The 26,409-nt window shown below is 42.8% G+C and overlaps 1 protein-coding gene, 1 long non-coding RNA gene and 1 pseudogene across 6 annotated transcripts in view; 1 reads left to right on the top strand and 2 right to left on the bottom strand.

Annotated features, from left to right (window-relative positions):
- The window catches only part of MAP2K7 (mitogen-activated protein kinase kinase 7), a 35,655-nt gene extending 20,499 nt beyond the window's left edge, over positions 1-15,156 (bottom strand). The window contains exons 1-2 of one of the 2 annotated variants that reach the window (XM_081851137.1): positions 14,972-15,154; positions 6,771-6,818 (exon numbers count right to left, since the gene is read on the bottom strand). In XM_081851137.1, coding sequence (XP_081707263.1) covers positions 6,771-6,818; positions 14,972-15,095 — 172 coding nt within the window. In that variant the 5' untranslated portion in view covers positions 15,096-15,154. Of the gene's footprint in view, positions 1-6,770; positions 6,819-14,971 lie in introns of both variants that reach the window. The other variant, XM_081851138.1, reaches the window with a different exon arrangement.
- A 3,278-nt stretch (positions 15,157-18,434) lies between these two features.
- On the bottom strand, positions 18,435-23,770 carry LOC309334789 (volume-regulated anion channel subunit LRRC8D pseudogene; annotated as a pseudogene). 3 transcript variants are annotated; one of them, XR_014161649.1, is made up of 3 exons: positions 23,617-23,632; positions 23,002-23,178; positions 18,435-20,264 (listed from the first exon to the last, which is right to left on the bottom strand). The product of XR_014161649.1 is annotated as a volume-regulated anion channel subunit LRRC8D pseudogene (transcript). The 3 variants fall into 3 exon arrangements; XR_014161647.1 differs by lacking the exons at positions 23,002-23,178; positions 23,617-23,632 and adding an exon at positions 23,709-23,770 and having other exon boundaries at positions 18,435-20,135; XR_014161648.1 differs by having other exon boundaries at positions 18,435-20,135; positions 23,002-23,693.
- A 215-nt stretch (positions 23,771-23,985) lies between these two features.
- LOC309334791 overlaps positions 23,986-26,409 on the top strand; it is a 78,380-nt gene continuing 75,956 nt past the window's right edge. The window contains exons 1-2 of the long non-coding RNA XR_014153275.1: positions 23,986-24,135; positions 24,279-26,233. This is a non-coding gene — a long non-coding RNA (uncharacterized lncRNA). The remainder of the gene's footprint in view (positions 24,136-24,278; positions 26,234-26,409) is intronic.

Raw genomic sequence — 26,409 nt, 5'->3', positions numbered from 1 at the left:
TATGTGCCATATCTAGCACAATGCAACTGTGCTTTCTTGGCCCCTGGTAGTGGGTCTGAACTATGTGATATGCCTCTCCTGACTGAAGCAAGAGGAGTGGCATATATTAATCTGGGGGCTTGTTCATATGTCATAAGACAGACAGAAGTGGCAGCTTCCACTTTCCCCCCCAACTCAACTGTAACTTGGGATTTGTTTATCTCTGAGATCTGCAGGTTCCACATTACTGAAGTCTTGAACTTCTTCTTATACCCTTCTATATAACATAAGAAAGTGTTTTCACTGTTCAGGGATGTTTTTAATATGTAATGCTGTATTGTTTTTAATACTGATTGGGAGCCGCCCAGAGTGGCTGGGGAAACTCAGCCAGATGGGCGGGGTATAAATAATAAATTATTATTATTATTATTATTATTATTTTCAGAACCAGTAGCAGAATCACGTTTGTTGAAGTAAAGAGAAAGAGAGGCAGCTATCATGAAAGGACACCAGCTTCCCTCTGGTTTCGCCATCTTTAATGGAGCTAAGGTACCCTCCAACACAAGGACAGTCAGGATGCTTCTGCAAACAGAAAAGGGCTTAATCTTCTTGGGTTAAGCACGTGCTTTCTTTGATGTGCAGTTTGAAAGGTGAGCATATGAAGCAAAGTTTCAACTGAACTGCCCAGACTACCATGGTCCCATTGGAAGGGGCCCTCTGGAGAGCAGCAGAGAATTCTGCCTGGAAGCTGATGGGCATGAAGAAAGTAGAGGATTATCAATCATGCTGCACCGAACAGGATAAAGGGTATACTCTCTTAATCCTAGATATCAATATACCAATTCAGAAACCCAGAAACGTTAATGCTTGTGAAAATACTGTATGGCAAATCTAGCTGCTATTCTCCCCATCACACCCTACTGCACTGCACACCTCCCCCTTGCATCCAAATATAGTAATAGTCTGTAAAGGAGAAATCCATTCTTATAACACGCTCCCCGCTCAAGCTCTCAATCGAAGAAGCCTGCATGCTACACTACAGCTTGATCATGCAAACCTGTCAGCCTCTGTCTGCCAAAAGGAGAACCACAGCAAAGGAGAAAATCATGCTGCAGAAATGGTCAATCAATCCAGTACAGCACAGCATTAAAGGGGAAGAAAACGGTTGTAGTGGGAAGAACAGGACATGGAAGAAAGCCAAAACAGAAGCAGAGCAAAGCAAAGCAGGAAGGTTCAGTTGACGGGCATAAGCAGGTACTGCACACAGAATGGAAGCAGAGGAAAAGAGAAACACTAGTTAGGCTGCTGACATTGGAGTATTCACCAGATACTTCAGATGATGTGGTTTGCCAGCTATGGGGCATAACCCTACATGGCCATTTCAGACCAGCACTGACGGAATTCAACATGAACTCTACTTTGAACGATAATGGCTAGGAACAGGGAGGCAGAAGTGCAGGCAGAGCAGACTTGCACATTTTGCAAGCTTCATAAATCAGCTTAAATTACTTTAATGGTGATAGCCAAGCTAAAAGGACAACCTAGTTCCAGCTGCTGGCATGCCCATACAAGGCTTTTCTTTAAACCAGCAATTTAACCAGAGTTGAAACCAGGCTCAATGTACCAATCATATTAAATGTGATAGAAACTTGCACCAGATGTATTTGAAAAATAGATCTCTTGTGTTAAGGGCAAATTCCCAACTTATTATTTTTAGTCATGGAAATTATTATTCTTGCAAATCACCTCTAAACTGAGACTACTGATAGAGCTTATATACCTGACTGCTCAGGAAAGGCACCTGGAGTTTCATGGCATAATAATGTTTTCTTTTGCTTAAACTTCCCACATTGCAGCTTTAAGGCATTCCCCTAAAGCCAGTTCAAATAGCTCCATTTTGTCTCTGCTTGTGAGCCACTAGTTACTTTAAACCAGGAAGCGGTGGATTTAATGTCATTTAATATTCTGATTAAGAATGCATGAAATAACCACACATGTGATAAAGGGTTAAAATTAAATCGTCATAAACTAGGAAATTAAGTCCCTGATGCTTCTAGAGAATGAGTTACAAAGTCAGTATTACTGATATGTTCTCAGTGAAATATGTCTATCTATGCAATAATAAATAAAAAGTCCTGCATTTTAGCAAAGAGATTTCCATCAAAAATTGAAACTAATGGAAGTCAAATTTCTAAAGCCACAATCCTGCTGGGTTAGGTGGGGGAAATATATCTGACCTTCAGAAGTATTAGAAAGATAACTGTGAAATCTTCATATTTCCAAAAATATTTGGTTATATTTAATTATGCTCTGTGTCAGTCCCCATGCCTTTAACTTTAAAAACCCAATCAATATTCATAGGTTTAGCACTTGTTCAAAATCTGAAGTTAAACCAAATACTTTCACCACCCTGGAAGTTCAAGGCTCACAAACCATGTAGTCACTTCTAAGATCACTTTCTCTCAAGAGATGATGAAATGAAGGCACATACAAATGTATTTCAGCTATCCAGACAAACTGGCATTCTTCTGAACATACATTCTTCATGGGCCATGGAGATAGGCTGCCTTTTTATGGAAGGTACTTTAGAGACAGTGATTTATATCCAATGTTAGTCATATCACTGAAATTAATGGATTTGACCAACTTAAGGTGACCAATTTCAATGGTTCTAAGTAAATGGATAAAATTCAATCACTTAGATCCTGTTTCTTCCTGGCATATACTGAATTAATCCTGTGCCAGGCAAATTACAGATATGATTATGAGTGAGGTTCAAGAACGCCAACCACCCACACAGGGAATGAGAATGAAGACTAGACTTAACACTTCCTTTTAGCTTTCTATTTGAATGTGTATTTAAAAAAAAAAAAATTACAAAGAAAAATAGGCCTGGCAACGGAAGTGACAAAAGGAAGAAAGCATGTTATCTCAAGGGTTTTTTTTTTACTTCTAGTGACTAAAAAGACCTTCATGTGGTAGCATGTGGTAGCATTCCAGAGTCACAAATACAGTGAAGCATCATTGGTCTGTTACATTTCTGCGAAGGAGTGATTTTTTGCTATATAAGGCCAAGCTGGTCTCTATATAAGCAAGTAATCTTGAATTCTGTGCTTAATTTTCTTTAAAAAATACAATCTATAGTTCATCCCTGTGAAATAATGTATGCAAATAAAGTCAAGTGGCATAATTTGTCATCATTGCTCAATTATATGGATTTTTTTTTCATTTGGGGATATTTGAAATTGTTTATTCTCCAATGGTTGTGATGCGGACAGTAGGCAGGACTTCCATAACAATGGGAGAAAAAGCTTCTTTTCACACAAGACTTTAAAAACAATATTGCCTAGAAGGGCCATTTTAATAATGTCTACCTCCAACCTGCCGTTCCGCTGCTGGACTGCAAGTGCTTCTCTATCTCCCCTCCACCCCCCAAGACAACAATCTATAGGCCTTTCATAACTCAGGCCTCTTGTGATTGAGAAGACAAGCTAAGCAGGCAAAGGCCAAGACAGCAATTGAATGAAAAGCTAACTAGAGCATGACACAGAATCATCTGTAGAGGGATAAGAGCAGTTTCAGGTTGCAGAAACTGCAAGATGAGAAATGTGGGCCTCCGTCTTTGTGGTCTGGAAACTTTCCTTCCATAACAAAGCACAAAAATTGTTTTATTTTAATTCTAGCAGCTGCATTCTATCTTCCTAATCTCCCCATCCTCCAAAACCTGGTCATTTTTAACACCAAGCATTCTACTACCTATTCCAAATGAAATGGCTGGGAAACTCAGGCAGATGGGTGGAGTATAAATATTATTATTATTATTATTATTATTATTATTATTATTATTATTATTAAATGCAGAATGCTGTCCCACAGAACAGAATGCAGAACTTGTGGCTCTCCAGATGTTCCTGGACCACAACACCCACCATCCCTCACCACTGGCCATGCTGGTTGGGGCTCATTAGAATCCAACAAGATCCCCCAACCCTGGCTTAGAAAGTGGTTGTACAGCAGTACTTAGTGAAATAACTCAAGCCTATATTGTTGCCTGCATCCCAAAATGCATATAGCTTATATGCCTTTTCACTTCTACCTTAATGAAAAGAATAAAGATTCTGAATATTCATTTTAAAACAAACAGTCCATTAATCATTGGAGAAGTGTACCAGAGAGGAAAAGTAGCATTGCACCATTTAAATTGCAAAATGTCTCACTCTCTATCCAGCAATATGATCCACGAATTCCTTTGGAATTCAAGCAGCAAGCTGCCATGATCCTCTTTGACTACATTTACCCAGAAAGAAGACATGGAAGTGCACCATTTACAGAAAAATCCTAGGCATGTCTACTTTTAAAGTCCCAGTGGTCTCTCACATGTAGAATTTCAGGTAGCAACATGTTTTTTTGAGACACAGCTAATGTATTTTATACAGGTAGTTGCCAATCCTATATATTTGCAAGTGTCACCTAAGTTTCTCCATCTGCCAATTCAATAGACAGCTTACAAAATAATGTTTGTGGGATTGTTCTTTGCCATTAGACTTCTAGGCAATAAAAGGCACAGTGGTCATATTTTAAACTTTCTATACAGCCACAATAGGGGGGAAAAAACAATTCAAAGTTAAAGCTAGAATCTTCCCATTCACTCAAATATAAGAGAAATTAACTAAAATTAAGTTTTCCAATAAATAATTGAAAAAATGAAGCCAAAAAGTTGGAGCTGAGATGGGATTAAGTGGCAGTACCTGATCAGGTGTGCAGACTCAAGTGAAACTAACCCACCTTGCTCGCAAGCTGCTCTGGTTGCATAGTTAACCTTGGTCAACAATGAGTTGCCTGCACCATGTGCACTTCAGATGGCTGCCATGAACTGGCAAGTCAAGAGTAACACATGCTTAAACCTAATAATCATACAAACTACCAATTTGCTGCTTTCAGAAGAAAGTGTTAGAATAATAACTACTTGAAAATGGAAGGGTAAGAAATTCTGCTGGATGGCAGCTGCAAAGAACAAGTGGCATAGCACAAAAGCACAGGTAAGAGCTAGTGGTAGGCAAGACTGGAAAGCATTGGAAGGTAATCTAATGAAACACATTCCCATCCTGAAAGGCTTCAAAGCACTGTAAGGCAAGCACCCACTAGATAAAATGGCAGACTGGTCTCTTTACTTTCTATACTCAAAGACTGCTGCCTCTAGGGTAGAAAAACAATGCAGTAGCTATTTCACAATGCACAGCTAAAGTAGCTCAGGGTAGAAGGTGAAGAAACCCATTTGCATAAACTAAAGAAAACACTTGGCATGACAAGCTATGCCAAGGCTGTGACTTTAACATTTACAGTGCAACCCTCTTCATGTACTACCATGGACTTGTCCAATCTGCCATGGATGCTTTGGTTGAGATTCCTGCATTGCAAGGGGTTGGACGAGATAACCCTCAGGGTCCCTTCCAACTCTACAGTTTTTGATCCTATGATTCTATAAGAACCAATATGCCCAGAACCTAATTAATTCATTAATCTTAGTAAGAGATATTGCTACAGCAATATCAACAGTACAGCATTCTTTTAACTTCCAGAGCATAATTTTAACATCCAGAAGATCAAGGACAGCTCTCTGTATGAGGCAGGGAAGATTCCAGCACCATGCAACAGCAGCAACTAAAAAATGAGAAACTAGCTTTATTTCTGCTGTAGACTCCCACCCTATATCATGTAGGCTATGGCATTAGATCTGTGCTTCACTGAATTTTATTAACTCTTTAATGGATGTTCTTAAAACAATAAAATAAAGCTCTCTCACCTGACCTTATATTATCCAATTACAGCTTATTTAGGTAGCAATTATATATTTACAGCACACATCTCCAAAACATGTGCAATAAAAGCCCCAGTGAATTGTCTGAAATAGCTCATTTAGGTCCATCTCTGAAGCTTAGCATATTTGGGACCAATAGATACCTAGACAGGAATCTGCATGGAAAACCTGTTAATAGTAATCAAAATTATTTTGGGGGAAAGAGGCATACAAAGGTAACAAATACATATAAATATATGCCCTCCTGAGATTATATCAGAAACATAGTCTGGCACCGTTGTGGGATGCAACAGACACTACTAGGAGCTTCATAGAAATCTGAGCCCTGCTCAACTCTAAGGAAGGCTACTCTGTTCCCATCTTAAAATCCCTACAGCAGCTGCCCTTGACTAAAAGGACAGTCTTGACTTTCTGCCCTAAAGCAAACTAGTGTGCAACAGCACTGACAGTCTGCTACTGGGTTCTACCTCAGAGGCAATTGCACACCACAAAAAGCAGAGCCTACTTAATTTTGCTGTATGCAGGTTGACATTTCGACATTGCCTTTCCACTCAGGAAAATCTAAGGAAATGTATGGCAATATGAATTTCTGCCATTTGCCACTTGAGGGCTCTGGCACATTAAAGTGGAAGGTGGAAGATAGAAGGTGGAAAATATCAGAGTGAAAATTTAATGGTTACCTGTCTTCAGAAAGTGCTTTGGCATCATCAGGAAAGGAAGGTGCTAAGCAACTACTGCAGCTGTGGACAATCAAAACATGTTTTCATGCATGGCCTTACATACCGCTTTGCCTAGCCAGTCTTGGCAAGTAAAGCAAGATCAATAGTAAAGGAGAATACGAAAGTGGGGAAGGAAGCAGGGTCAGACACACACTTGGAAGAGAAGCAGACAAGTGGCAATTCTATGCAGTTGAAGGAAGCATTAAATAAATGATGCAAGAAATCCAAGCTGCGATGATAAAAAGTTCTGGTACCTGCACGTTGGGATGGAGCGGGAGCAGGGCTTAGAGTGATCACAATAACTGGATTGGGAAAAGGAAGAAAAAAACACGATAAATCACAACAGAAACAATCAAATCATCAAAATGAAAATAACTCATATTCAAATCAATTTCAGGATAAAGAGTGGAGGTGGCAAGAAACCAACAAAGGGGACAGACAAGGTGAAAATGTGATGAGTCAAACAGTAAGGAATCAATTCCACAGGTTTCACATCCCTAGCACTTCTAACATGAAAAACAGCTATGGTTCTTGTTCTGTTAGTCAACAATTCCCTTGCACAGCAGTGTTCTGGTCAATGGCCTTCCTTCCTTCCAGAAAGCAAAACCCATTCACTATGGCGTCATCAACAATCTAGCCCAGTGCTTCACAATCATAGATATACATGAAATGTACTTAAAGTACCCAGGGGCAAAGCTCTAATTTTTCAAAGTCAGCATCAAATGTCTATGTTCCAAGATTGCACCTGGCTGACTATATTATGTGCATCAAACTCCACTTCTTTTAGGCACCAATGCCGTTCAAATATTTCATATTCCTAGATGCCTAGGAAACCTTTTATCTGTGATGTTCCAAGGTCTGATCACAGTATAAAGACTTACTTTAAAGGCCATGATCTTGCTATACTCTCAAAATGACGTTTACTAACAGCATTTTAAACCATAAGAGGTGACTAGGATAATCTAAAGACGAAAACATAAATTATGCTCCTTGATTCTATTTATGTTAAACAGACCTCTCATAAGCAACATCTCACCTTATTCAAAACCTTATGCCCCTGCAACTCATGAAATATTTTCTACTTTAAGGTATCAAAACGTTCTAGTTTTTACTCAAGTGCTCAGATGCTAATAACTTCTCTTCATTTCCCCTTGAAAATTGCTTTCTAAAAGACTTCCACCCCAACTGATGCACGTAAGTAATTTCTTTTTTGTTATAAAATACAGTATGCCCATTCTCTAAGAAAAAATAAAAGGTAAAAAAAATTCACAAAGTTTTTAGTTGATCCCCAAGAAGTAGAAGCAGAAATGATTGCTCCTGCTTTTGAAAGCTAAAAAACAACTTTTGAAAGTTAAAAAACAACTAATAAAAACAGTATCTTCTGCTAACAGCCTCTACCTCAGGGATGAAGGACCTGGAGTCCTCCAGAGGTTAATAGACTTCCAACTCCCATGAGACCCAGACAGCACTGCCAATTGTCAGGGGTGATGGGAACTGGATTCCAACAACCTCTGTAGGGCCTTAGGCTCCCCACCCATACTCTAGCTTATCAAAGGAAAACCACCACTCTATGAACCATCACCTTATTTATTCTTTCATTCTGTTGGACCACCACTACATGCCCTGAAAGGGAACAAGATCTGAAATAGGATATGAACTCCTTGCTTTGGTTCATGGTAACACATGGAGGTTAATTAACTGGCTTACTGATATACATAATGTTATAAGCAATATGAACAGCAAACAAAGTACACCTGCTCATAACATCAAATCATATGCATACAATGAAAAGCTCTCTGGGGTTGCTTCTTGCAGACTGAGGCATAAGACAGTGGTTTTCAATCAGTGTGCCATGGTACCCTGGGGTGCCTTGAATGATGTTCAGGGGTGCCATGGGCAATACTGGCCTCTGTCCCACTTTCCCTCCCTTCATCTGATGCTTTCTCACATCTCTGCCTCACAAGGTCTGCACAGTTGTTTGTTGCAGCAGCCTTGGCTACAAGCTCCCAGGTGAATGGTGTGTCTGGAGCTGACCAGGGCATGCTTCCCAGGCCCCTGTGGGGCAGTGAGAGGAGGCACCTCTCTTTGGGGCAGGGGAGGCAGCACAGAGACCAGGGGCAGCAGCTGCAGATGGACTCCCATGGGGAGAAGAGAGGAGGCTGAGGGAGCCCTCCACAAGGGAGCTGCCGGCTCAGCAGGCAAGGGATGACATAACTGCGCTCCTGAGCCCCACAGGGGTATCGCACAAAGAATGTAGTTGGTCAAGGGAGCCATGGACCAAAATGGTTGAAAAACTGTGCCATAAGGATTACTTGGTAGGACTTCTGTCACAATGAAATCAATTTTATAACCTACCAATGATGGCATCATTCACATTAAAAACCTAGGTGTACTTCCAAATATATTCTCTTGGACTTTTATACTCTTCAAAAGCAGTTCAAGCTACCATTTATTGTGAATATTAATTGTAAATGTATAAGAAATCCCAATTTCCACTCTGTTTTTGCAAGTAAGAGCCTGAATAAACAAGAACTGATCCTCACCATCTTAATAAAATAAATCAAGAAGCCATGTCTCAGTCATCATTTTACGTTCTCCCTCATTTTAGTCATGGGTTCACTAAGAGACACTGGGAAGCAAATCTCTCTAAACTACAGCCCCTTTCTTAAAAGTGGTACATACAACTTTATAGAGTTGCTATGATCACATTATCACTGAAAAGTGTTTTTACACAAGAGCATTGTTACAAGAATTATAAGTATGAGAAGTCTATACCAATGTAGCAACTTGTCAAAATTCTACTTGCCTCATGCTAATAATTTTAAAAGGTGTCTTAAATTGTCATTATTAAGTTAAAATGGATTAACATGATCTGCTTTAAAAGAGTTAATTTCAGCAAGGCAACTTTTGAACACTCCATTTTCATCATGTTCATTTACATCTGGCATATAAGCACCCAACAGCACAAACCAGAAGTCACACATATTCTACAAGAAACTACTATTAACATCTTCTTACAAAAAGCCTGCAATTATGAAGACATGGCCACATAAGTCATTCTCAAATTTCATTCTCTAAAAGGATACCCACATGCAAAATGAGATGTGATAGCCTGAAATGTGAATCAAAGTGCAGTGTAGAATTCAGGAGTTTTATATCAGAAGCTTGAGAGTACGGCAAAAAACATCAAGTACATAATAGCTTTTTGTTGCCTTTGTGGACTACCCAGAACAAAACAGAAAAGTCACCTTCATAAAAACTTTTTATTCTGCATAAAGCATACTGAAAGAATCACATTACACTTAAGTTTGAGGCTAGTGTGTAAAACAAAAATCCTGGAGGTGCAGCTGGATTCTCCATAAAGCATATTTGAACTTTTGTTTCTCCTTTTAATCTCTCACCTACACTACCCTTGTCTCATTCCACTAGAGAAACCAAGTGTATGTCTTGTCCTTTTTAAATGAATACAAAACCTCCTCTACCTCTACGATCTGGTAAATTAGATTTTCTCTGTTAGATAGCTATGGATCATCCGACAAAGTAGGAAGGATACAGACCTTGGTTCTAGTTCCACTATACCATATAAGAAGGTAGCATCTATTCTTACTGAAGAAATGCTTCTTAATTAGGGAAGGACCATGACTCGTGTCACTCTTGTGAAATACTTTGTAAACATTCTTAAGGTTAATGGGGTACATTATTAGGCATTCATGAACACTATCTCCCTCACACAAATGTGTGAAAAGTAAGCATACAAGATTTCAGAAAGACAGAATATGAACTAAACAGAAGTACATTGAATAAATATTTAGAAAGCCTAGATCAGAAATGGTTGTTCAATTGGGTGGGGGGTTAGTTCAATGACTCTCCCCATGTGGTCAAAGTTAAGGAGTTTGCAGAACCACATGAGCAGGAATTGCCTCTTGCCAATTACATAGCAGGAAGGCCCACTCACCTGCAATTAGCACACAGGAGAAGGGGCTCTACAAATATACCAATATCTGTGCATCAAGATCCCAACTTATGTGGAGGACCTTGATGCACACGACTGATGTTTTACTGTGGTTTCATATTTTGTTGGAAGCCTCCCAGAGTGTTGGGTAATCCAGTCAGATGGGTAGCAAATAAATAACTGCCGTATAATAATAATAATAATAATAATAATAATAATAATAATAATTCAGTATGCACAGCAAGCCTCTTTTCACATAGTAAAGTGAGGGGTACAGGGCTGCTAGATACTGCAATAGAGCCAGGATTAGCTCATGCAGCCCCACAATCCTCCTCACATAGTCTCTGAATACATGGAAGGGTTATCAGAAACCTCCCCTAACTAATTACACACACATAACCTACTAACCTATGGTAACATACACAGTGTAATCTCCACTTCCAGCTTCTAGACTCAGGATTGAAAGCCACAAAACCAAAATGGAAAGTGGAACCAGAAAGCATTACACTCACATTAAACCCACAACTAGTTGTAGGAGCTAAAACATCCCTTCCCATCCCCCCCCCCCGACATCTTACACCAGGTGAGCTGATTTGAAAAGTGGCTCAAAACTGAATCTGCTCTTTGTTCTTTATTGGATATTAAAGAACAATTCAAATATTAGCATTACACTATTGGAACTGCTTGTCTATATCCTGGATTCAGAAAACCCCAGTACTATGTAGATACAAGAACCACGTGGGTGCATGGGATAATATACCGTATTTTTCTCTCTATAACACTCACATTTTTTCTCCTAAAAAGTAAGGGGAAATGTCTGTGCGTGTTATTGAGCAAATGTGTGGTCCCTGGAGCCGACTGGCCCGAGTGCAGGGGCAAAAATCAGGCAAAAATTCCTTCTAATTCCTTCCTAGTCACACTGCGCGCAGGCTCCAGCCCACCCGGCTCAGGTTCCGTCTGCTAGGAGCGCAACCGACAGCCACCACCTTCTCCTCTCCATGCTCCGGTGCTGCTGCTGCTGCATCCAGCATTCTAGGGACTCGCAGGCAGCCAGAAAACATGCAGATGGGAGGGAGGGAGGGAGGGAGGGAGGGAGGGAGGGAGGGGGCTGGATTGGGGGGGGGGACTTTTGCCTTCCTTTCCTCCCTCCCGTTAAACCCCTCTCCTGCATTGTTAGCCAGCTGCTTCTCCGCACACCCCTCTCGTGTTCCTTGTCCCTTCTGTGTTTTTCCTTCCCTCCCCACTTAAAACGTGGTTACAAAGCACGGATCCACATGAATCCTCAGGATCTTTGCATTGGGTCACCCCAAATTCACCATCAGATCACATAGCATGTCCATGGCTACAGCCTGCACCAAAAAAATCACACACCCACTGTTGCCTAGGGCCACAATGGTGCAAAAACGTGGTTACAAAGCACAGATCCACATGGATTCTCAGGATTTTTGCATTGGGCTACCCCAAACTCACCATCAAATCACATGTCTGTGGCCACAGCATGAAGCACAAAAATGATACATCCACTGTTTCATTCAGAATATTTTTTTTCTTGTTTTCCTCCTCTAAAAACTATGTGCGTGTTATGGTCAGGTGCGTGTTATAGAGCGAAAAATACGGCAATTACTTCCCACACCACCAGGATAAGAAACAACCACATTCCAATTTCAATCTTGGCAGAGATCATGTAATACAAGGACCAGAAAACAGAAGAGAATCCCATTCTGTCTCTGGCCAGGACAGCAGGGCCACTAGGAACCTGCACCCCCTGCCTCACAGGAAGTAAGGCAAAAGGGAGACCAGTCTGGCCCCATTCATCAGCCAGAGAATGAGCAGCTGCCGGAATTTGCTTCCTCCCTCCCCCTTGCTTCTAGAAAGAACACTCAACTTCAATTGCCAGTTGCCCTGAGACTAGAGAGCTGATGAAAAGCAAGCTCTGGTCCCATCCAGCAGCTGCTAGATTGTATGTGTGAACTGGGGGTGGGGGTTGTATTGTTACCTCCTGCTTGTAAGTTGCCTTGAAAATTGTTTGATTGAAAGGTGGGACATAAACCATCAAAATTAATAAATAAGCATCCACTCACATGATGTTTGTTTGTGCACATTATCGTGGCACTGCAGGTCCAGACAGTGTTGAAATAGCTCCCATGCTCCAGAGGTAATTCAACTTTAAAAGCAGTGAGGAACAGATAAGCTTCACATTTTTCCTCCTCTAACTGACTTTAAAGGGAAATCTTCTCCCATTCTCAGTGACATAGCTACTTCTGGATTCTGCTCCAGCAGCAGGCAAATGCACGCAGTAGAGGCAAATGTAGGGACAGAGACATCCCAGGCACTATACTGAATGGGGCAGAGTCTACCTACCTGCACAGGTAAGAGCCCTGTGTCTGCACCAAAACTTTGAGCTGTGCATGCTTAAGTCTCAGTTGTTATAACTGGAGATTTGCTCCAACCATAGAATGACTATCAGAGGCACTCTGATCAACATATTCATCCATTGGCTTGTCAGAAAAAAATTATGATTTAGATTTGTTGTTCATTTCACTCTTGCCCTGGCAATTTCACCTTGGCCACACAGGTAAGTGCCTTATTCACAGAGACAGACTATACAGCTAGAATAATCTACTGCCGAACGATTAGAAATCTGATTTTAAAATATTCTAAATCTTTTCAATGTCACTATCATTGTAATATACATTCTATGTTGCTTATGACAAACTTATACATGTTATCAACACACTTTCTAATATTTTGTCCTGTGTGCCAAGTAGCAATACAATACAATTACAGGGGGAAATCCTTCAGTGGTACAGTACAAAAAATTATTAATTCCATGTTAAATTTCAGCTCCGTATCTCAAAATATGGGTCAAACAGCTATAGTAAGCATAAAAACTTGGGCTGTTGGTTGATCATGAAAATTTTAGTCTGTTCAAAACCAGTAGCTCAAGTTTGTAGGTTTTGATCCATACTCTACTGACTGAGCTTTTCTGGCTGTGAACAACCCTGACAACTTTATTAAAGGGAGGCCTATAAATATGCCAAATAAGTAAGTTCCTCCCTCAGCTCTCTTCTCAAGTGAATATATTCACATTTTGCCATCAGTGATTCCTAAACTGCATGCTGGAGCATCTAATGTGTCATGAGAGAGGCTGAAGTGTGTCTTGAAAGAATTAAGTCACCATATTGGATGCCTACACCTGTCTATATCCCTCAGCATATGGAGGCTACAGGTAAGTCCTTGCCATAGTCCATTGTACAACTGGCAAGTGCTTGGTCTTCCTAGAAACACCAATGAAGATAACTAAACAGAAACAGTAAACCAAGATGCACTATTAACTAGACTATGACACTATTAACTAGACCCTGACACACATCTGAGTATAGGGTGAAAGATGCATTCAATTTTAATCCAAGATGGGGTGGGGAAACCGTATGAGTTTTGGAAGCACTGCTATATACACAATATGGAACTTTCCTGTATTTAAGTTAGAACTTAAATAAAGAACACTTGTGAGCTTCTTTGTTTACAAAAAGATACTAGTCCAGCAAATGACAGGAACCTGATCTAGAGATGCATACACTTGGGGACATTTCTGAGCACAGCCTACCAATATTTCATAGTATTCCTAACCCACCCCCCTCCCTCTCCACTGCAGGGTGTGAGCAGTTGCTTAGACTTCCCTAGCTTTAAAAACATAAGTTATAATGTGGCAATTGGGGGGTCCTAAATCCACTTTTACTTCCTCCAGTATAACAGTTACAGCACAACTCCTTGTATATCATTTTTTCTAATCAGAATACAGTACATGGTAACTCCTCTTGGCCCCACGAAAGCAACTCTGAGCTCTAAGTACTGTCCTCATTTTTAAATAAAATCTCAAAGAACCACGGTCCACTAACGCCATCACATCATATGCTCAACACACAGGTGGTTTCCCACCCCCAGGAAGATCGATTAACCTAAGGTCCCCAATGACCTCCTGTCGGTGCCCCCTACTGCTACACTCATTTCTTCTCCTTCCACCCTGAGTCCTCCTATAAAAACCCACACGCAGATCATGGCCCGGGCACTAGGTCCCAGGTCCCAACTCTGTTCCCTACATGTTTCTTCCTTCTCGAACTCTTCCCCGCCCCCCACGCCCACGCCTTCCTCCAAATCCCTTCCCCACCGCATTCTTTACCTTTCCCCTGGGTCTTCTTTCTCCCTGCCCCGGTGTGTCCTGGCCTTGGGCCTCCGCCTCCCCCAGGCTCCGTGGTAAACAAGAGCCCCCTTGTTTCCGCGCCCCGGGTTTCCCGACCCCTTCGCTTCTCCGGGAGGACCTTTCCCTACCGGCCCCTCTCCGGGGCAGCTCGGCTCTCCCCATCCCCGCCCGCATCCCTCCGGCCCCGGGGCTCCTGCCCAGGCGGGCCCGTGTCGGTCGCCCAAGCGGGGGGGGGGGGCCTTCCGCGGAGCCTCCCCTGCCGCCGCCGCCGCCCCCGTTCCCCCCCTCAAAGCCTCCCTTACTAGGCCGAGTCCGGGCCGGACTGATGTCCAGGTTGAGGTCGATGCGCCTCCGGGCCTCCCTGTTCTCCTGCTTCAGCTTGGCCTCCAAGCGGGACAGTTTCTGCTCCAACGAGGACGCCGCCATCTTCCCCCCCTCCCCCGGAGCCGCCGACGCTGCCGCCACCGCGCAGCCAGAATACACAAACACCGCAGTGCGCACGCGCCGAAAGGACCAACCAGGCCACCATATTATCATCCTCCTCCTCCGCCCACCGCAAAGGCACGGCTTCACTTTTGCCCGCTGTGCTTGTTTTGCCTCGCGGCTTTTCCCCGCTCGCGCATGCGCGAGGGCACCAAAACGCTGCCCGAGCTCAGTATCAGCGCCGCCAATGATATTTTGGACGTTCTCCTCGCCAATATTCGTGCATCTCCACTCAGCTTTGATGGGGACTAGGGAGCATGTCTGGGAGTCATGACGGGTCGGAGGGCTGTTAGAAGATGCTGCCCGGTTGCTCAGTCAATAGAACCTGAGGCTCTTAATCTCAGGGTCCTGGGTGCAAGTTCCGCGGGGAGCAAAATACAGTATTACTGCAGGGGTTGGAGTAGAAGATGACCCTCTGGATCGAACTCTACAGTTCTGTGATTCTATGGCACGTACCTCTCACACTTGAAGACCAGCCGGAGCTGAACTGCTCCAAATATGGAAGAGCATTTTTTCCTGCCTGCGCTTGGGTTTCCTTTGTGCTTCTTTATAATTTGTGTACTTGTTGCATTTATATGCCGCCTTTTCTCCCGTCTTTCTCTCCCCAACCCCCCGCCTGCACTATTCTGGGGGTTCTCCCCACACTCCGGAGCAGGATGCATTGCACTGCAGGGCATTGCACTAGTGGGAGCTGTCGCACTAGCTTCTGCTAGGTCCGACCTGTTGAATCAAATATGAAACTAGGAAGCGCAGATACGGAACCAATGGAACCAGCTACAACCTCATGAAAGGCCCCTGGGAATCACAGTTTGCTAAGTTTTTTATAAGGTTGTCTATTTCTTGGTATTGTGGAGTACCCATAATAGAATGTTTGCAGGGACATCCAGTGTAACAGAGTACAGGTCTGGGAGTCGAAGGAGCTGGGTTTATATTCCTTAGAGTTGCTGCGGATCTGTTTCCCAACTAAAGTGTGAACTGCTGACTTTTAAGGGTCTGGTGCAGACATAAGAAGAGCCTTCTGGCCCATCTAATCCAACATTCTGTTCTCACAGTGGCCACCCAGACGCCTGTTGGAAACTCACAAGGAGGACAAGGGCACTCTCCTTGCCTGTGGTTTCCAGCAGCTGGTATTCTGAAGTATTTTGTCTCCAGCAGTGGAGGCACAGCTAGTAGCCATCATGGCTAGTAGCCACTGACAGCATCCTCCATGAATCTGTCTAATCCTCTTCAAAAGCTGTCCAACATTTTGTCCATCACTGCCTCCTGTTTCATAGTTTAACTATGCACTGCATGAAGAAGTACATGGGAAAGCATGTTATGAGATAGCAGCTACCAAAGTACAGAGCAAAGCAAGCCATTATTGCATTCTCTTAGATGGTGATCAAGTTAGGGTTTAAGAAGAAAACTGCATGTATATACATGCACACACTCCTCCATCCTAAGACACACACATCTTTAATTTTAAATATATGCCTTCTGCTTCAGGGGTGGGGAACCTCGGACCCTCCAGATGATGGATTCCAACTCCCGTCACCATCAGCTGACATTACTAAGGATCAAGGATGATAGGACATGTAGTCTAGAAATGTGTGGAGAAGGACCATGGGTTCCCCACACCTTACCAACTTGATTCTTACCTACATAAAAATACATATACAGATTGTATCAGAAGGAAATGTCAAATCCTTACAGACTCTTAGAATTTTTCTGTGGAAGGTGCAATGCTGGCGGGTGGGGGGGCAAGATGCGTTAATTAGTTTTACGTACTGGTTTTCCTTTGACTTTCCTGCCATGGTCCGTCACCTCTAATTCAGATAACATCACCTGTGTGACTTTAGCTATAGTTAAGGATGCTTTGCCTTCAGCCAGAACATTCTGATAATATAGGTTTCTTCCAGCAAAATGCAAACCATAACAGGCCATTTCATTTCTATGGGAGTACAGTACTTTTTGTCTTCTGAGTTCCACTATGTTGCTCCTTTCTGTTTTTGGCATTCTTCTTTGTTTGTGTTTAAAATAAGGGACATTGTCCTGAATTGTTTTTGGAACTGGGGACACCACAGAGCTGTCTCATTTAACTAGAGACTACTAAGGTTACTTTGTGAGCTCGCTCTCCCAGCTTATCCACACTTCCTCTCATCCTGCTGCTAAAGAGCAGATTTTCAATTGGAAAGGACTGCTTGGACCCATGCCTTGAAAGTGTGGGTCATGCAGAAATCTGCAGGAAACTACTTGGACCCATGCTTTCTATGCATGACATAAGTGAAAGTGTGGACTAACCCTTTGTCAATCTGCTTCCCAGTTAAGAAGACTACAATCCTATATCCACTTACTTTAGGAAGCTCCATTAACCACAATAGAACTTCTGGATAGGCATGTATAGGATTGTACTGTAAATCATTGTTTCTGACTGCAGGGCTACAAGGCCTCTCCTTTTTTATATAGGTTATGGTGATTTTTGATTCTTGCTGTAAGAAACACCTCTTTTCTTATGTCAGTGCCTCATTGACACATTTTTCATATATCCTTAAAGTGTCATTCCTCTAAGACAGGCAGGAAAGGGAGGTGCAGGAGGACATATCTTCTTTGTTTTGGCAGAAGGGCTTGTTGAACCCACACTTGCTTCATTAACATATGAGCGGCTTGGAAATAGAATAATAGAATTATACGGTTGGAAGGGACCCCAAGGGTCATCTAGTCCAACCTCCCACAATGCAGGAATCCTGCCCGCAGCCGTCCCAACCTTCTGGTTAACAGCCAGGCACACTGATGGCCCATTGTGCCATCATATGACTAATATTCTCCTTTGGTTTCAGAAAGTGGATCACTTCACTACCTACAACTCCTTATACTCTTAAATTGAAACTTAGAGTCCTGCGATTCTTTTTTTACAAACAAACAAACATTGAAAAGATCATTTGGAGACAATGTTCCAGTTTTATACATTAATTTGTATGTGCTCATATGTTTACTTTCAGCATAGCTCAGGGAAATCATGCCAGCTCAAATCTGCTTCTCTGTTAATATCCCAGGGCTAGAGCAGATGTAATAAATGCTACAGCAATCCTATGCATATTTACTCAAAAGTATGTCCCTGTTGCACTTATTCCCAGGTCAGTGTATTATTTGTTGTTGTTGTTTTAAGCAGGAATACAGAAGAGGCTTTGGTTTCTATTGAAGTTTTCCAATTATTGGTGCCAATTCCTTGATCCCTCCCCCCCCCCAAAAAAAAACACAGAGAAAGAGAGAGAGAGAGAGAGCGCTGTTATTAACCCCAGGGAGGAAAGTTCACAGGCAATGCAGGTACCTGTTGTTTTTATTGCAGAGCAGCTAATAAAAACTACTGCATTAAAACAGAAACGAAAGTTAAAGGATCCAGTTGTGAATTTGCCTTATCTTCAGCCCTCAGTTAATCAGAATATCAGAGGCTCCTTAAACTGGATCAGACTATTGATCTGTCTAGGTCAGTATTACTGACCGGCTGCAGTTCTCCATGGTTTCAGACAGGAGCCTTTCCTAGCCCTAACTGGAGATGCCAACAATTGAACCCAGGATCTTTTGCATACAAAGCCCATGCTTAACTATTGAGCTGTACCCCTTCTTCTATATTCATATCCATATGAAATCCATATTCATAATCCCAGCCCAACAAGGACAGGTCTGAACAGTGCATCTTTCATCTTGCCAAAGTTGCTAGAGAGATACTGGTGGAGACCCCTGAGAGAGACAACCCCAGGTTGTAATGTCAGGAAATGTGATGTGGAATACTGTGGGCCTTCTTAGGTCAGCGGGGCCCATCTTGACCAATGCGGATTGAGAAAGGTTAGTATACCTATTTTTCTGGCTGGGACTGTTTGCAAGCTTCAGGACTTCCATTTCACAGAAGAGGGCCCTAGATAGCCTGGCAGCTTGTGAAGCCTTAGTTCTCTGATGCCCTTGAGTATCAATGCACATGCAGCTGCAGCCCTTCAGTACTTGCCTTGTGTTCAAGGCCCACATCCAGCAAAGAGCTCTTGCTCATGGCTGAGAGGAAGATGGCAAACCGCCAGGAGTATAGTTGGTCGCACTGATCAGCCATGTGCAGGAGGAAAGCAAAGTCGTTGTAGACATCTGGGATGCCAAGAAAGTGACTGTCTTCTCGCATTTGCTTAAAGGAATACTTCTGCAGCGGCTGCCGCAGCAGCCACACCAGTGGGTAAGCCCCCACCACCCCATAGAGGAATACCAAGAACAGGTAGGTCACCATCAACTTCTGCAGAATGAAAGCCAAGCTGTGATTACAGAGGAAAACAGAGTAGCCGGTGAGGTTCTCTGTGTCCAGCCAGCAAACATGTTCAAAGGAGATGGCTCCTATGCAGTTGGAGGTGTAGCCCAGCACAGTTAGGATCTTGGCAACTTTGAAGATTGTTTGTCCCATGTAGACCATATAAATCAAGCTGGCACCTTCAACATGTGCCCTGAATCTGCAGATCTTCTCAAAGAGTGCCCGGCCCTGCTCCCTCTCCTTCCAGTCAAGGATAGGAGAGGATGAAGGGGAAATAAATTGTTCTTGACACCCTCTAGTATCCGTGGTTTTGGGTAGGTCTAGGGAATTCTGGCAGACCATTTCAGAGACGGCCTTGATGGTCCAAGGTGACTCGAAGCATTTCATGAGGATGGATAAGAAGTGTTCGATCTTTGAGGACGTCTTAGGGTACCTGAACCAGAAGTTGCTGCTTGCCATTAAAATCAGTGAGTTGACAAGTGCTAGGTAAGGAAAATACTTGGAGAACCAAGGCAAAGCATTCTGATAGCAGACATGGTTTATGTACAGGTACTGCTGGTAGTCAAGGTTGATTGGGCGTCCACTGTTCTCAGTAGAAAACTCTTCCCTGGTGGTGGCACTGTCCATAGCTCCAGGCTTGAGCATAGCTGCTGTGGTCTCATTTAGCTTGTAATTCAGAGGCAAGCAGGTCATATGGTCAATAGAAATCAGCAGAGTACCTGAGAGGAGAGAGACCATCAGCATCGCTACTACCAAGTAGTCCATCAGGACATCCCACCAAGGCTTTAGAGTCTGGAACCGAGTGTGGGCATCACCGAGGAAGGTCACTTCTGTCAGGTTAAACATCACTAGAAGCAAATGGTAAGTGGGAATTGAGTAACATCCTTGGCTATTGCACTGAAACAAAGTCTGCTTGTTTAGCACATTTAGCTAGTGCTCTCTCTCTCTCTTTTTCTCTCTCTCTCTATATACCTAAACTGTGAGCAATACAAAGTTACACGGAACAATATAAAAAGTTAAACATTAAAACTGTTCAGCGATAAATGACTAAAATACAGAACTGGTCACACTTCAAGGAAGGCTTAGTTAAACAGAAATGTGTTTGAAATTATAAAACAGAAGGCACTTGCATAATGCACATTGGGAGGGAGTTCCATCATTTTGATGCTGCCACACTGAATGCTCCTCTCCTGGTAGTTGTACAGCGGGCATTGTGTGGCACTATTGATAGCACTGTCATTGATGAACAAAGTGGTCAGGCATAACCAAAACTTAGAGACAGTACAGTTATGGCAAGGCTTTCCATACTAGGAATGGCTTGCCTTAACCTGTTGAGTTTCTGCCTGCCATACAGCTGCCAAAGACACAAGAACCTCCTGTTTCCTGAGTGTCAACCATAAACCAAAGTCTAGGCTGCCATCCTGCACCCACTTACCTGGGTGGTAGCCTTAGTAAACACTAAGAGACCTTAGGGAAGATGCATCCTGGCTGCTACGGGGAAAAGAAGGGCAAACTAAAGAGAATCCAAAGACTAGAAATAAGACAGACAGAAACAGGAAAAGTGTGCTAAAGGACAGGGGAAAACATTAGCTCTTTAGGATCCCAGGGATTCCTAATGCCTGGTGTCTAAGCAACACATTTATCAATCACAGCTTCACTCGTTGGTTAAAAGCATTGACAGGCAGCAGCCCCCATCTTGCAGAAATCACTTAGAAGCGTACCTGTATGTTTTGCTTCATAACTTTCCTGGAAGGCTAGAGCCTTACTTTTTAAAAAAAGAAAAAGATGAAAACTCATAATCTGTCCTCCCCTGCCCAGGGACACCAATGTGGGCAGCAGGGCATCTGTGGATGCTGAGTTGGAACTGCCATTCCAAATGTGAAAAAATAATTATCTAGGGCAGGGAGGGGCTTGTTGCCCTCCGGTTGTCACTGGTCTTAGGCTGGATCTAGACACATTAAAAAAGTGTTTCAGGAAAACGCGTTGTAAAACAACATAGCGGGAAAGCATGTTGGCTAAAGACGGAATTCCACAGTGCTATCTGGTGTCACAGTGTTATAATGCATATAAAACACCTTTTCCTTACTAATGTAGCTGCGTCCTCAAGCTCCTATCAACCTTTGCCACTGAGGAGTCTGCAACATCTGGAGAGCCACAGGTTTCCCACCCCTGACCTATGGACTCTTACTTTTTAAAAAATAACCCTGCTTTTTTACTGCTATTGTGGCTTCCTTGTTATTGTTTTTAACATTGCATTTTAGTTTGTTTTTGTTATTATTTTATCCTGCATGCTGTCTTGATTATGCTTTTGGCGCAGAAAGCAGGATATATATACCTAATTGACAGAATAAGAATAATTGCAATGAGATGGAGTGGCTTGAAAAATATTCAATACGGTTTTTTTAAAAAAAAATTCTAAGAATATAATTCATATAGCCATTTATCGAGATGCTCACCTAGCAAGACCTATCTCCAAGTCATGAATAGCAACAACACTTCCTTACTCACAGTTTTCTCCTTAGATCCGGTAACCAGACTTCGCTTTGTGGAAAGCGGAAAGATGGAAAAATGCCTTAAGGCCATACAGAGGGTGGTTTACTCTGTGGCGTTTAGGCAACTTTCCATTTCCCCTTCTTTGCCTTCCACGTCCTACAGTGGATCAGGCAAGTGGGAAATTGCCTAGGCTTAATGATATCCTACTCTGAGTAGATGGAAGAATTATTGTTACTTGAAGTTGAAAAGCAGAGATACCAATAAGTGATTTGCACATTTGTGCTAAAAGTTGTTTGTGAGAGGATCTAATCCTGGTGTCTCTGAAAGAAGCTGTTGCTTTAGATTCCAATTCCTTTTGGCTGTTGCTGCTGAAAATGTTGTTGTTTGTCCACAATATTCGGGGCTCCTCCAGAGAACCAGTTTATTCAACATTCATCCTGATATGCTTGCACAAAGCTTACACAATAGTTGGACAATGTCTGATCTTCATTGAGCATTTGTTCTGATTTGTTTATGGGGTAGTTATACGAAAAAGAGTATTTATCTTACATTCACCCTTATTTGCGTGCAGGGTGTTTACGTGTCATTGAACCACCCTTAGACGTGCAAGTATAGGGTGTTGTACAAAATAAATAAATTAATAATAATAATAATAATAATAATAATTCACTCATCCTACACTTTTGAATGCATTTCCCCATCACTTTGCAAACTGCAAAAAGTCCATTGTTGTTTATTTAAAATGGATTTGTGACACTAGGATGACAGAGGGTTGCAATCCACTTTAATTGTGCAAACCTAAAGTTCCAGGATGTGTTTGTATTCCTCCCACAAAATATAAACAGTTTGGGGGCACTCTAAAACATCCACCAACAAAACACATGCACTCCCAGACACTTAGCCTTGAAACAGAACCACTTCACTGTTGCTAGATCTGCAGCAGGCTGTCCTTAAATATCATTTAGAAGGGTGGTTTTAGCATGCACAGACACAAACATTTTTTTGGCTGTGGTTATAACACTGGTCGTGGGTTACATGCCAACCTTCTCTCCCTCTCTGACTTCCTTATCCCATTTGGCATCAATTCCTCACCTGCAGGCGGTTCTAGAACTCTTCATGCACAACCTCTGCTCTTTTCTCTCCTGTCTGCAAGGATCTTCCTCTCCCAGACCCTCTCCTTTGCTTGTGCATTAAGCCTGCACACCACACTGTACTCAGTGCAAGAGGCTTTATTCCGTTTCCATGGCAGCTCCAGGCAGGACGAAAGGACTGGAGGAAGGAGGAGGGAAGCAAAACTCGTTGCTCGGGATTCATTTGCTTGCAAAGGGATCGCTACCAGTTGTGACAAACTCCCTCACTCACACTTCTTATTCTGTCTTCTGTAACTCACTGTGGAAAAATGTGCGAGAGGGGGGAAGGAAGGAAGGAAGGAAGGAAGGAAGGAAGGAAGGAAGGGGCGAAGCTAAGACCACTAAACCACTAGAGAACTTCTCACCCACAAAACATAGTCCCCTGCCTTCATTTTCTCTTCATAACAACCCTGTGAGGTAGGGAAGGCTGATAATAACAGCCATAAGGTCATCATGGGTGGGTGGAGTGGCTTGAGCAAGAAATCTGTTCCTGCATTACACAACTGTGAAATAAAGAGGCTAAAAGGTTTTCAGAATGAATCAAGGACTAATTGAAACTTTGAAGAATGTGACGCACATGGAAACTCTAGCCACACAGGAGAAAGGGAAGGGCACACAAGTTGATACAGGTCAGTTTGAAGATCCAGGTATCCCTGGTGTAATACCAACATGATAGCCATCACAGCATACTGGCTCTTGTAGGCTGCAAGCTCTCTGGAGGCAGAGCCCTGTTACATGGCACCCACTGTGTGTGCATAAACCAGGATTCCCAGCAGACTGGTGTCTTAATCTCTGCAGCACCAGGACTCTGCTTTAACTGCATGTTTGGCAGGCCGAACTCTGCTTCAACTACATGTAATACTGGTCTACCTGAGCATTCAGTCAGGTGACCCTCAAAGGCCAATCCCTGCCCACTAGGCCCAATAAAGCCTTAGCCCCAGTCTGAAGGACTCTTCTCTGGTGTGATGCCTGCACCCTAAGCTACTGTCCCTGTTTTGGACCACCCACTTGTTCTTGCTCAGCTCCCTCAGCTTCTCTAGGTCCCATAACAAGACCTGAAACCTGACTGACTCATGTCTTTTGCATGTATCAGCTGGTGGGTCCCGCCCTTTCTGATGTGTGGTCAGAGTTGGCACAGATGCAATATATTTTGGTCAAGGTTTCATGTACTGTATTCCTTGATTCAGTTTTGCAAAATCTCTCATTAAAGTTGCATTATTTTTCACTTGTGCAATACAGAAATAGAATCACCCACTCTACCCACATACAGCTTTGTAAGACCTGACACAGCCGAACAATGTGGTTGGTTGCAATCCCAGAAATCTGTATGCTGTGAAGGAGGCTTAATTCCATATTAGGAATGGACAGTGCCCACCTATTTATTTATTCCCTTTAAAAATGTGTAACCTTCCCTTCCAAAAGGAAGTCTGCAGCTAACTGATCGCAAAGGAGAGCAAATCGCAGTTGTGCATAGGCTGAGTCTTCAGTGGGGTTTGAAGAATCAGCTATTTGACTTATACCTGAAAAGCCTTGTCTAGTAGAGTTTGAACACCCACAACTTTCACAAATAAAAGTGCATTTTATGATTGCTCTTTGAGGTGCTTGAATAATTTTAACCACTAGGTGGCATTAGGCTCCAACACACAGCCAATGAACCTAGTGACGTAGCACATAAATGTTTAAGCTGCAACAGTCTTCTGTGTTTTCCTACACAGGACCCCCATGTAATCCAAACAAGTATTTGGGGACCTATTCATTCATTAATTCATTCATACCATACATTTGTATGGTGGTAGTGCTGCTGTTGTGACCCACCTTAGATCAGGCAACCTAGTAGTAAGTCCCCAATCCACCAGTTGAAGGGCCTCTGATCGAAGAGAGAATATACAGTAAATCTGTCGGGTATCCAATACTGGCATAAGTAGCTACTGGAGCAAATGATCCAGTCTGACATCTAATCCATCATGTCTGGACCCTTTCAGTCATTGCCCATATCAAAGGCAGTGGATGTACATAGTGACAATCCCAACTATTTCTGACAGACTCCTCTGTGGTGCAGTGCAGTGTTTTCCCAAATTCCTTGCCTGAAACCTAAGGTGGTGTACTGCTTAGATGATAATTTATTACATTTGTATACTGCCCTTTGCCCACATATCTCAGAACAGTTCACAACCTAAAAATACAATATGAAAGCACAAAATACATGATAAAAACAAGAACAAAAAAAACCACAAACCAATAACCCCACTCACCCCCTCCCACACACAATTTTTAAAGGGGTACAAGATGTCAATCAGCCCAAGGTCTGGTTGAAGAGGAACATTTTTGCTTGGCATCTAAAGGTGTATAATGAAGGCACCAGTTGAACCTCCCAGGGGAACTTCAGACCTGGGCAGGGAGGGAGAGATGCAGGCCCTTCACACCTCTCCCTAGGCCATGTCTCCTCCTGAGGCCACACCCTTCATTGGCCCTCAGGCGTCTGGTTGGAATGTGGCCTTGAACTGTGCTTCTCGCTTGCCTGGCTTACTCCCAAGTGCTGGGGTTAGGATTGCAGCCTCGTGGTCTCTGCTCAAATGTATAGGTCATCTTCCGAGGCCCATCTCTAAGTGTTTCAACCTATTTAGGTTAGACTGGTGATCAGAGAAAGGGACTTTTCAGTGGTGGCACCACATTTATGGAATGTCCTCTCTAGGAAGCCCAGCTGGCACTTTATATCCTTTTAGTACCAAGTACATGGGAACATAGGATTCTACCTTGTACCAGGTAGGGCTCTTTGTCCATCTAGCCCAGTAATGTTTACTCTGAGCAGCGGCTCAAGTAGGTGAATCTTTCCTATCACCTGTTATCCTTCACCTGGAGACTGAGGTGGCCTTTTGCATGTGCTTTACCACTAAATTATGCCTCCTACCCAATTAACTGAAGATCTCTTACACTGACTCTGGCCTTTTACAATGTTTTACATCTGTTTTAATTCTGCTGGCATATCTTCTACCCCCCCATGTTATTTAAGTATTTTAAGTACAGTGGTACCTCAGGTTAAAGACGCTTCAGGTTACTGACGCTTCAGGTTACAGACTCCGCTAACCCAGAAATAGTACCTTGAGTTAAGAACTTTGCTTCAGGTTGAGAACAGAAATCACACAACGGCGGCACAGCGGCAGCGGGAGGCCCCATTAGCTAAAGTGGTGCTTTAGGTTAAGAACAGTTTCAGGTTAAGAACAGACCTCTGAAACGAATTAAGTTCTTAACCTGAGGTACCACTGTAAATGCGTTTTGCCAGGAAAACAAAAATGTGAACTGCCAAATAATTACTTTGGTGCATGCTCATGTAAATACCAGGCCTCCCACCACAGAGTTAACACCATCAGTG

This window comes from Podarcis erhardii (genome assembly GCF_964252035.2).
Source record: "Podarcis erhardii genome assembly, chromosome: 2".
Taxonomy (NCBI): Eukaryota; Metazoa; Chordata; class Lepidosauria; order Squamata; family Lacertidae; genus Podarcis; species Podarcis erhardii.
Note: the sequence above shows the minus strand (reverse complement) of the source record. Positions and strands in the feature narration are given on the sequence as shown.